This window comes from Lutra lutra, chromosome 5, assembly GCF_902655055.1.
Source record: "Lutra lutra chromosome 5, mLutLut1.2, whole genome shotgun sequence".
In the NCBI taxonomy this organism is placed as follows: domain Eukaryota; kingdom Metazoa; phylum Chordata; class Mammalia; order Carnivora; family Mustelidae; genus Lutra; species Lutra lutra.
In genome coordinates this window covers 99158070-99169485 of record NC_062282.1, presented here as the reverse complement: position 1 = coordinate 99169485, position 11416 = coordinate 99158070, and the positions used below count along the sequence as shown (strand labels likewise).

At 44.0% G+C, this 11416-nt stretch overlaps 1 protein-coding gene across 3 annotated transcripts; it reads right to left on the bottom strand.

Moving 5' to 3' along the window:
* Nucleotides 1-700: 700 nt before the first annotated feature.
* On the bottom strand, nucleotides 701-10304 carry NAIP (NLR family apoptosis inhibitory protein). Of its 3 annotated transcripts, none has more exons than XM_047730403.1 (3): nucleotides 10084-10304; nucleotides 6161-6295; nucleotides 701-1298 (listed from the first exon to the last, which is right to left on the bottom strand). In XM_047730403.1, the coding sequence occupies exon 3, from the start codon at nucleotides 1293-1295 to the stop codon at nucleotides 750-752; it is 546 nt and encodes a 181-aa protein (XP_047586359.1). In that variant the 5' UTR covers nucleotides 1296-1298; nucleotides 6161-6295; nucleotides 10084-10304; the 3' UTR covers nucleotides 701-749. The 3 variants fall into 3 exon arrangements, with proteins under 3 accessions (XP_047586359.1, XP_047586360.1, XP_047586358.1); XM_047730404.1 differs by lacking the exon at nucleotides 10084-10304 and adding an exon at nucleotides 6395-6837; XM_047730402.1 differs by lacking the exon at nucleotides 10084-10304 and having other exon boundaries at nucleotides 6161-6837.
* Nucleotides 10305-11416: the final 1112 nt, after the last annotated feature.

Genomic DNA, 11416 nt, shown 5'->3' with positions numbered 1-11416 from the left:
GAGGAATGGGGTATCTGGGTGATGGACACTGAGGAGGGTATATGCTATGGTGAGTGCTGTGAATTGTGTAAGACTGATGAATCAAAGACCTGTACCCCTGAAATAAGTAATACATTATATGTTAATTAAAACAAACAAAAGAAAGAAAACAAAAAGCTTAGAACACACAAAACTCCCTCCAGTACTTTAGCAATTAAAAGAATTAAAGAAAGATGGAGGAAAAGCTGAGAAATGCATAGGAAAACTAGGGTCAGGCTGACCTCATGATTTAGTTGGAGGGTCTTAAGAATGCAATCAGTATTGTCTAAGGTCCAAATTTAAGGAAAAATAACTTATTTTATGAAATATTTGGCAAATTGTTTTATACAGTGAGTTCAATATACTAAAATTGAATTTTAATAAAATAGACAATATACCTCATAGAACACATTTAACACGTGAGGAAAAATTCAAAGATTATTGCAATTCAAATATGGAACCGAGGTACCTGGGTAGCTCAGTGAGTTAACCAGGACTCTTGATTTGGGCTTAGGTCATGAGCTCAGGATTGTGAGATCCAGCCCACCCCCACACCACCTCCCACCCCCGCCCAGGCGGCTCTGGTCTGGAGATGGACCTGCTTGAGATTCCTTCTCTCCCTCTGCCCCTCCCTCGCTTTAAAAAAGAAAGAAAGAAAGAAAGAAAAGACAAATGTGGAACCCAAACTTAAAAACCCAGAAAAATTCTTCATAAAATGACTTCAAAATTACCTATAAAGACAAAGGCAGCAGCCGAGAAGTCCCTTGCAGATACCACTTGTAGGGAAAATGGCCAGTTCTTGGAGGATTCCACTTTCCCCTGTCTTCCTGGTATCTAGCTTTGTCCCCTCCCAGCTTGTTCTCTGGGTTCTTGACTCTTTTATCATACTTGGCAATGTTACCAACACCACTGCCCAAAAAGAACCCACAGTCTGCATGAAAGTGCTTGTGATCTTCTGCGGGAAGTCTCCGGAGGCGAGCACCACAGAGGACTGAGCTGCGGGAGAAGCGCTGAATCCCAGACTCCACGCCGCCGGGGCAGTGAAGACCAGCGCCGCCATCTCCCGGGGCGCGCATGCGCGGGACTGGTCCTAGGGCACCAAACTCCAAGCTTGTTGCTTCACTGTGCATTTGCGAGTCAAAGCCTTCCTGCGTTTTGTTCTTTTTGCTCCTCTTCCATTTTTTTTGGCTTTTTGCTGTGCGGGGGACGGCCGACAGCTCCAGAGCTAATGGAATCAGAGAAATGCTCTCTTCCGAGGCCTCCTCCCCGGCGGCCATTTTCTGAAAAGGGAAGAAAAGCAGGGTGATGAACACTTCTTTGTGGTTTACTAGCGCCCAGACTTCCCCTAGAGATTTTATTTATTTGAGAGCAAGAGCAGGAAGAGGAGTGTGTGGGGGACGCCACCTGAGCTGAAATCAGACACTAAACCAACTAAGCCCCCTAGGTGCCTAGTCCTCCAACTTCTTTCTACCTTCTCATCCTTCCTGTTGCCCTTCTTCCTAAAAACATTGATCTTCTGTTTACCTTCCAACCCCATTCAGAACAAATGTGCCAGGAAGTGTGTGAAGGTGTCGCGGCCATCCCCCAGCTCACCGGTGGCAGGGTCACTGTCTGAGCCCCGGTCACCACTTCGGTCAAAGGCACAAAACAGGGCCTCCCCTCGGTACTGTCATTTACCGAGCCCAGACATGCGTGCTTGTGGTCTCAACTCCTGGGGGCCTCAGGAGTAGTTCAATACCTACACCGGAAGTGGAAAGGTTCTGCCCCACCGGTGGGTTTATGGGCCCCGCCTTTACACAGTACAGCTGATCTACCCACATTGCTGCAAAAGCTGCAGCTAATTGAAAATCTTGATTAAGAGCAAGCCTGGGGGCACATGAGTGGCTCAGTGGGTTAAGCCTCTGCCTTCTTTCCGCTCAGGTGGTGATCCCAGGACTTTGGGATCCAGCCCAACACAACATGGAGCCACAACTCTCCTTTGGCATCATGCTTCTTTCCAGAATAAAGGGCCAGAGTGTGGTGGACTTAGTGGACTTAGCCACAGCAGCCAAAACCAGCCAAGGAAGAGTATTCTTGGCAGACTTCTCCTTCTGAATTTGTTTTAATAAAGTGTGGCTCTTTCCTCTGGTTCTCATATACCTGCTTTCACTTCCTTTGCTGTGCTTTTCCTCCCTTCGCTAGTTCTCTTACTTGAAATCAAGCAATCTATGCCTCAGTCTCTCTCCCACTTTTCATCTTTTTTCTCTCCGAAAGCTTTCACCATCAAATAAATCATAAGTGCAACAACTGCTTGAACAATTCCAACCACAGTGCCCTCTCCGGCAATTACACAAGGGCGGCTAACTGAAAAATCTCATAAGACTCTACACAATATACTTTTCTAAGACTTTACTGAAGGTTAAAGACAAAATACAAAAGTAACAAAAATTTTTTTAACATTTTACTGATTTGAGAGAGCACACAGAAGCTGGCAGAGGGAAGAGAAGCAGGCGCCCCACCCAGCAGAGAACCAGATATAGAGCTCAATCCCACAACTCTGGGATCATGGCCAGAGCTGAAGGCAGCTGTTTAACTGACTGAGCCACCCAAGTGCCCCACAAAAATAAAAATTAAAAACAGGTCTACTCAGTTTCTAGGGATCCTTTCTCTATTGCACAGAATGCTCTTCATTTTAGGCCATGAACCACCTACACAGCTCTTAGGGAAGCTGTTGGGTAAGCCATCATCTCAGGGTCTTTTATACGCCTCTTGTCATGTCACACAAATTAGGCTGCAAGGCCAGTCTCAAAACCAGAAATGAGCTGGTCCAGGCTGCCCCCTCATCTGTCTCAGATCCCAGCACAGGACTTGTTAGGAGATGAATAACTTGTTAGGACCTTTCATTTGGTTTGGCCAGCACCCAGCACCACAGCTCCCCGTCTCTCTGGAGATCTACAGAAGCACCGGGTCACAACAGGCCAGCTGGGATCAGTCCTGTTCTTAGACAACAAAGTTCAGGTCAGTTTTGCTGGTGCACAGGTCATTTCTGGGCAGAAGAACCCTCCAGGGCCTTCCTAGCTCTCCTGTTCTTTGTCAGCAAGAGCTAAGAGTACCAGGGAGGTGACCGTGTCAGGCAGCTAGGATTCTGCGTGACATCTGTGTGACTCTAGTGCCTGTCCTCTGGCCTCCTGAGAGAGAAACAGGAATGAGCAAAATACAAGGGCTATAAGGTTAGGTGTGGAAGGAAAGCACCTTGGCCAGAGAAGGTTTACTTACAGAGAGGTTTGTCCCACTCAGATGGAAGGGGAGTGTGTGATGAACGTGGAGAGGCTCTGGGCCGGCCTTCTAATGGGAAACAGTGGGAAAGTATGTGAGGAACTTGGACTCAAATTGTAGTGTCCTGGGAGGTTACCAGTGAAAGTTCTAGGGCATTGAGTCAAGAGGCATTAAATGGTCAGGACTTAACACCTACCAGCTGGCCCAAAAGAAAGTATTTTATTCTAAAGAGTTTTTCAAGATTAATGAAAGGTGGAGCGCTTGGGTGGCTCAGTTGGTTAACTGTCCAGCTCTTGGTTTCAGCTCGGGTCTTGATCTCAGGGTCATATGAGAAATCGAGCCCCGAGACAGGCTCCCTGCTCAGCACCAAGTCTTTTTCTCTCTCTCCTTCTATTGCTCCCCCTGCTTGTGCGCTCTCTCAAATTTTAAAAAATCTTAAAAAAAAGATTAATGAAAGGTTATGATGCTAGTATGTCTTATTCTTCGATGGTGACAGTTTCTCTACTTTTCTGGTATCGTTTAAGGATTTTCTCTTTTATCCTTAGGATTATAAAAATTCAAAGTATTACGTCTAGGTGTAAGTGTTTCTACATTCATTGTGCTGGGCATTCAGCAGACTTCTTCATCCTCAGCACATGAGTCTCCCATCACCCTTGGGCAATTATCTTCTATTATTTGGTAAGTGCCTACTGTCTGTTCTCTTTTCACTCTGCCTGGTATTCCCAATATTCAGTTGGAAATCTGAGTTTTCACTTTCCTTCCCTCAAACATTCTCCTACTAGTTTGCTCTACTTTCTGGAGATTCCCTCTCCATGACCTTCCAACTCTCCAACAGGAGCCCTTAATGTCTTCAATTACACTTCTACTTCCCACAGCTTTCTTGTTCTGACTCTTCTTTGTTTTCAAAACTTCTCATTTTTTAACCAATGCAATCTTTTAAATCTCTTCTATGATGCTATCAAATGACAAAACTAAATCAATTTTTTAAAGACTTTATTTATTTGAGAGAGACAGAAAGAGAACGAGCATGAGTGGAGAGAGGGGGAGAGAGTGGGAGAGGGAGAAGCAGACTCGCTGCTGAGCAGGGAGTCACTTCGGGACTGGATCCCAGGACCCTGGGATTATGGCCTGAGCCAAAGGCAGATGCTTAACCCACTGAGCTACCCAGGTGCCCCAGAACTAAACCAGTTTAATAACAAGTCTGTAAGAACCTCACAGGTAGGGGAGTGCTATTGCCAAGGGATTTTGAGGAGCCACTAGCTTTACAGAGAAGAGGCAACATGGCAACTACCATTGGCTAGGAGGCAGACAGTTTCCTTGTAAGGGTGGCAGGCCCTATTTTCTAGTGCAAGGTAAAAGAGCTAAAGCTGAGTTAGAGGACCGTGGCGGGTCTAATTAGATTTCTCTGACAGATGTTGCCAGTAAGTGCAGGCTTACCTAGGTTTAGACTTGTGACTTGGCCCTGTCTGTGGGGCTAGTCTCCATTTTGTGGGTCCTGCTATAGAAGTTGAACTTATCAATACTGATGTTTAAGCTCATCTGTCTTCTGCATTACCTGTTTCATTGAAAAGCTATGACCTTTTATCTTGGTGTCTATTTTTCACATTACCAGCTCTCCACAAATGTATACTGGTCTTTGGTTTCACATTTAAGAGTTAGGCAAATGAGGGTGCCTGGTTGGCTCAGTCGTTAAGCCTCTGCCTTTGGCTCAGGACATGATCCCAGGGTCCTGGGATGGAGCTCCACATTGGGCTCTCTGCTCAGCAGGAACCCTACTTCTCCCTCTCACACTCCCCCTGCTTGTGTTCCCTTTCTGTCTCTCTCTGTCAAATAAATAAATAAAATCTTTTAAAAAAAAGTTTTAGGCAAATGAAAAGCTCACTGGCCAATGGGATGGTTAAAAATCTATGCAGGCTTGGGTGGCTCAGTCGGTTAAGCGGTTGCCTTTGCCTCAGGTCATGATCTTGGAGTCCTGGGATTGAGCCCCACATCTGCCTCTGCCTCTCTCCCTGGCTTGTGGTCTCTCTCTCTCTCAAATAAATAAGTAAAATCTTTTTTTTTTTTTAAGATTTTATTTATTTGACAGACAGAGATCACCAGTAGGCAGAGAGGCAGGCAGAGAGAGAAGAGGAAGCAGTCTCCCTGCTGAGCAGAGAGCCTGATGCGGGGCTCGATGCCAGGACCCTGGGATCATGAGCTGAACCAAAGGCAGAGGCTTTAACCCACTGAGCCACCCAGGTGCCCCAATAAGTAAAATTAAAAAAAAAAAAAAATCTAAGTCACATGAGTGTGACTTGAACTTAAGCCCTTTACTTTATGGAGAACAGAGTAGGAAGCCAAGATTTACTTCAGAGAAGCCAGTCTTAAGTGTCAGAGAAACACCTCAGACAATTAATTCAACTTACCTTTGTAAAGACAGTGCTAATAGCTGAAAGCTCACTTGGGATGATCCTTGAGCATAAAATGGTCAATTCTGGAAGGATTGTTTGGCGGTGCCAGTGCCCACACTAGCTCCTCAAAGTCAGTTGAAGCAGTTTATTCACTTTTTTTTTTTTAAAGAGAAGACCTATTTTTTTTTAAGATTTTATTTATTTATGTGGCAGAGAGATATCACAAGTAAGCAGAAGCCACAGGCAGAGGGAGAAGGAGAAAAAGGCTCCCCACTGAGCAGGGAGCTCCATGTGGGACTCAATCCCAGGAGCCTCAGATCATGATCTGAGCTGAAGGGAGACGCTTAACCCACTGAGCCACCCAGGCGCCCAAGAGGCAATTGTTTGCCTCAGTGTTAACACCTGTCTATAAATAACCTGGTGGTGGGGTAGAGGGAGCTGGCCTTTAAATTGGTTCCTTGACATTCAGCCCTTCCTGTCACTCCTGCCCTTCTTACCTGGCATTCTGGGTCCCCAGGGTTCTATGCAGGGAACATCCTCTCCCATAGGTTACGTGGGTTTTCAGGCTGTGGTTTTCTTTGGGCTGTTCATTGATGACTACAATTCCATTGGAGTTTCCATCTCCCAAAAATCTGTTAAAATATTCATTTTTTAAAAGATATTATTCCTTTGAGAGAGGGAGCAAGCAAAAGAGAGCACGTGCAAGCAGGTATTCACCAGCCCCTCCTCACCTTTCTATTACCACGGACGCTGTTACAGCAACCGTGTTCCTTTGAAGCATTTTCCATGGGGCACCCAGCTGCTGCTGAACCAGCAATTCCCTTTGTAGGATGTCCAGAGGTCAGTGGACCTTCTCCATGCTGCTGACCTTTCTGCTTATAGAATTTTCCCAAATCAACCTTACTTTCCATTTATAATGTTGTGTGCTTCTTTGTCCAATGTATATTTATTGTAGCACCTTAAAGATTTTGTTGCCTTTATGGATTGGATTTTTTTGAACTTAAAATTCTATCTTTTGAATTTTTATTGATGTCCAGGACTCCTTCTGGTCCGTTTTTAATACATGATTGTAAATTCTCTTGTATATTGTAAGTAGATATTTGTATCTTCTGAACATTATGACTGTTTTTTACACTCATTTCATTGTCTTGTCACATTGATTATATTTAAAACAATGTTGCTTTAAAACAGTGATAATAAATACTGCATAGTGACTTTGGTAGGAATTCTTCTAAACTTTCACCCTAAAGAATATGGGTTGTAGGGGTGCCTGGGTGGCTCAGTGGGTTAAAGCCTCTGCCTTCAGCTCAGGTCATGATCCCAGGGTCCTGGGATCAAGCCCTGCATCGGGCTCTCAGCTCAGCGGGGAGCCTGCTCCCCCCGCCCGCCCCTGCCTCTCTCTTTCTGCCTACCTGTGATCTCTGTCTGTCAAATAAATAAAATCTTTAAAAAAAAAGATAAAAAGCTTAAAAAAAAGAATATGTGTTGTAGATTTTTAGTGGATATCCTTTATCAGTTGAAAGAACAACCCTTTTACTCCTAGTGCCCCTGAAAACTCCTGCATAGCCTTAAAATTCGGTAGACCTATTGGGACCTCTTTTTAAGTTCTATGCACCTTTGCAATACTATGAGAAGCAGTGGTTTTCCTACTTCAGCATTTATCACAGTCCCCAGAGGATTTGCTGAAACAGATTGCTAGGTCCTCCCCAAAGGTGGATTCAGGTCTGTGACAGGTCCTGACAATGTGCCTTTCTAATGAGTTCCCAGGCTTTTTAAAAAATTCTAGGATAGGGGTGCCTGGGTGGCTCAGTGGGTTAAAGCCTCTGCCTTCGGCTCAGGTTATAATCCCAGAGTCCTGGGATCGAGTCCCGCATCGGGCTCTCTGCTTAGCAGGGAACCTGCTTCCCTCTCTCTCTCTCCCTGCCTGCCTCTCTGCCTACTTGTGGTCTGTCTCTCTCTGTCAAATAAATAAATAAAATCTTTTTTTTAAAGATTTTATTTATTTATTTGACAGATAGAAATCACAAGTAGGCAGAGAGGCAGGCAGAGAGAGAGGAGGAAGCAGGCTCCCCGTGGAGCAGAGAGCCCCATATGGGGCTCGATCCCAGAACCCTGGGATCATGACCTGAGCTGAAGGCAGAGGCTTTAACCCACTGAGCCACCCAGGCGCCCCTAAATAAATAAAATCTTAAAAAAAAATTCTAGTATAGTTAACATACAATGTTAGTTTCAGGTGTACAATATAGTGATTCAACAATTTTCTGTACACTGAATTGCATAGCCTGTGTGGTTTTTGAAAATTAGAGGTCAACATTTAAAACTTAAAACTCACTTAAGATTGTATTTATTTTCAGAGAGCAAGTGAGCATGTGGGAGCGGGGTGGGGGGAATGGGGTGGGGAAAGGGGCAGAGGCAGAGGGAGAAAGAGAATCTCAAGTTGACTCCCACCGCTGATGCAGAGTTCTGTGCAGGGCTGGATTCCACACCTTGAGATCATGACCTGAACTCAAGAATCGGGCGCTTAACTTTCTGAGCCACCCAGGCATCCCTAGGGAAACTCATTTAAAAACCCAGTTTCAGTATCAAAATATATGGTACCAGGGGAACTACATTTCCGGGAGGAAAAAATTGGCTGGGGCTGAGTCATGGTTATTTCCCCTAGAAAGTATTTTTGACTAGGTAACCAATGGGCCTGTACAGAATTCTGAAGGTATGAAAGATGCCCAGTGAAAGCTGTATCTCTCTTCCATCCCCGAGCCCAGAGTCTAGATGTCTCCTTTAGATGGCACGGAGCTTTCCAGACATCACCACTTCGCATTAACCTGACCCCCCCTTCACTTACTGCCATTATCTGCCTGGTCCCTTTAGGCATCTGACTGCATCCAAGACCATTTTCCAGTCCCTCTTGTGCATTTAAAAAATTTAAAAAAAAATTTTTTCATTAACATATAATGTGTTATTAGCCCCAGGGGTACAGGTCTGTGAATCGCCAGGTTCACGCACTTCATAGCACTCACCATAGCACATACCTTCCCCAATGTCCGCAACTTAACCACCCCCCCGCCCCCGCCACCTCTTGTGCTTTCTTACAGCACTTGGATTTTATTAGCACTTTCACACTGACTTCTTCATAGGTTGGCCTCTTAAGGATGGACAGTCCACTGATCCACGAGGTTAGGGTGTATGTCCTTTTGGTGTCTACATCCTAATGCCTAGGATCCCATCAGGTAGGTAGCAGATGTACAGGTTTATTTAGAGAATTAGTAAGTTAATTAAGAAACTGTGTATGTAGTATTTCCGGAACCCTAGCCTGAGGTGTGACTCAAACAGCAATTTAGGCAGGTGAAATAAAGAATTGAATTCCCATAAAGACCCCATCAGAGTCCCCAGTCAACCTTGTAACAGGTAGCCCCAGAAGAGAATTTGAGAACACGGAAAGTAATGCATCTTCGATTCTTTTAGAACCAGATCCAAAGAGGTATCAAGGACACTCCTGAGGCTACTTCCCATAAGTGTGACAATGTCATACAACCCTTTCTTCCTAGTCCCTGGGGATTCACACTTCTGGCCCTTTCTCATGAACTCTTGCACCCACTAGAGCTCTTAGGATTTTGCCACCTGACTTCCCATCAGCTGGCCGTGCCCTGTGGCACCTCTGTGAAACTGTCCCTCTGGTTATGTACTAGCCAGTCATTACAGAGATACAAATAGCACAACACAGATGTACCCACACATGAGGAACATACAACATTTTGAGAAATTTTACAAAACGTTTGTTTCTTCTTCCAACTGCCATTCTGAGCATTAGTAGCCCTCTTGTCCCCTCAGTTTCCACACGGTCGTGTTTTTGATTATGACATGGCATGCGATGTACAGCATGTTACATGTGGCCCCTACACCAGGACTTACCTGATCTTCAACCAATCATTTCTTCTTGCATGGATGTAGTTCTTCTCAAGGGCAAACATAAAAGAAACAATGCACACATTGCCGTATTACGGGGAAAGAGTATTGTTTGAACCATGATCCAAGTAAAAAAATTTTTTCCATTTCCCCTTCAACCGCCTGCTCCTTAGTTACTTATTACCTTCTTTGATGAACAGGACTGCTTTTGTGTTATTGTTCAGGGCCTCCACTAACAGCTAACATTAACTACATTATTTTCATTTGTTTCACTATGACTTCCCAGAATTCTATACATCTTATCATTTTGAATACTCAATTTGTTTATATGGCTCAAAAAACTTAAACCAAATAAAAATATTTTTAAAAAATTCTCATTCTCATCCCTGCATTTGTCCACTCAGTTCTATACCCCCACCCCAGACAAACACTTTTACTAGATCCCTGGGTTTTCTTCTACTGCTTTAGTTCTTAAAAGGCAGCCTTACTGATACACTTCACATACCATACAACTTACCCAGTCAAAGCACACCATAGTTGTCAGTAGGTTCACAGAGTTGAACAATCATCATTATCACACAGTCGCAGATTATTTTCATCACTCCAGAAAGCAGCTCTCTGCCCACTGACATTCACTCGTTGTCCCAGCTAGCTGTTCACAGCACTCACATTATAATCTTTATTTTCATGAGGTCCAGAGTGGTATGTCCTCTTTTTTTCTTCAGAAAGATCTTTCAGAAAGATTTTTTTTTTAAAAGATTTTATTTATTTATTTGACAGAGATTAAGTAGGCAGAGAGGCAGGCAGAGAGAGAGAGGAGGAAGCAGGCTCCCTGCCAAGCAGAGAGCCCATTGCGGCGCTTGATCCCAGGACCCTGGAATCATGACCTGAGCCGAAGGCAGAGGCTTTAACCCACTGAGCCACCCAGGTGCCCCTCAGAAAGATCTCTTATGTTAAATAGTCTCCTTTACTACTGTAGTATATTGTGAAGTTCCAAGAGGGAAATTAAAGACTGGAACTAACATTCTTAGATCACCATTTCTATTTCTGTAATCTTAAGCCAGTACTTTCTCTACAATATCCCTTTTATGTACGGGAGTAAGGGTATGTCTCTAAAGTGTGTCTAGTAACTTTTCAAGAGGTGACCACCCATGGCGGTTCTTCTAGATCAGGTGATCTTGTTAATGGCATCTCCTACCACAGATAACCTGTGCTTACAAAAGGAAGGAAGACAGTAGTTACCTGGTTACCTATAGCTGAAATCTGTTTCCACATAAAGGACCACTGGGTCTAGGCTCAGAGAGTGTGACTCAAGGGAGAGAGATCTGTTACTTTCATTTATTTGGTCATGTTATGTCTCTGGGCATGTGTGTGCATGTGCTATGGAAGGTGCATATTCCTGGGCTCTAGTCAAGATTTACTGAATGGACTCTCTAAGGTAGGATTACACTGTCTTCCTGATAATGTTCCTAACTAAAAATTGTTATTTATAAACTCTGACATATCACATATCCTAGCAAAACTCAATTTTAAAGTTTGTAGATTTAAAATAAACATACCTTTGCTATGGATACCTCAGTAACTCTCAACAGGGTATGCCTTGTAAAGACTTCTGCCTACACTGGTCTCTCTACACAGAACCTAAAACATGGCCTCATCATACATCCTCACTTAAGTTTTTGTGGTGAAAACAGTGACAAAGTTGAGAGGATTATTAAATGGTCCCTAGGTATGAACCTGAGACTAACAGCAACAGACACAACTCTGACTTCATGAGCCTGAATAAAAAGGTAAACCAGTCTCACATATCAAATACACAAAACGGTGGTATAAAATATACTCCATTAAGT

What these genes read in the sequence shown, in the direction of transcription:
- NAIP (XM_047730403.1), bottom strand. Translation starts at nt 1,295, where the DNA reads ATGGCCGCCGGGGAGGAGGCCTCGGAAGAGAGCATTTCTCTGATTCCA.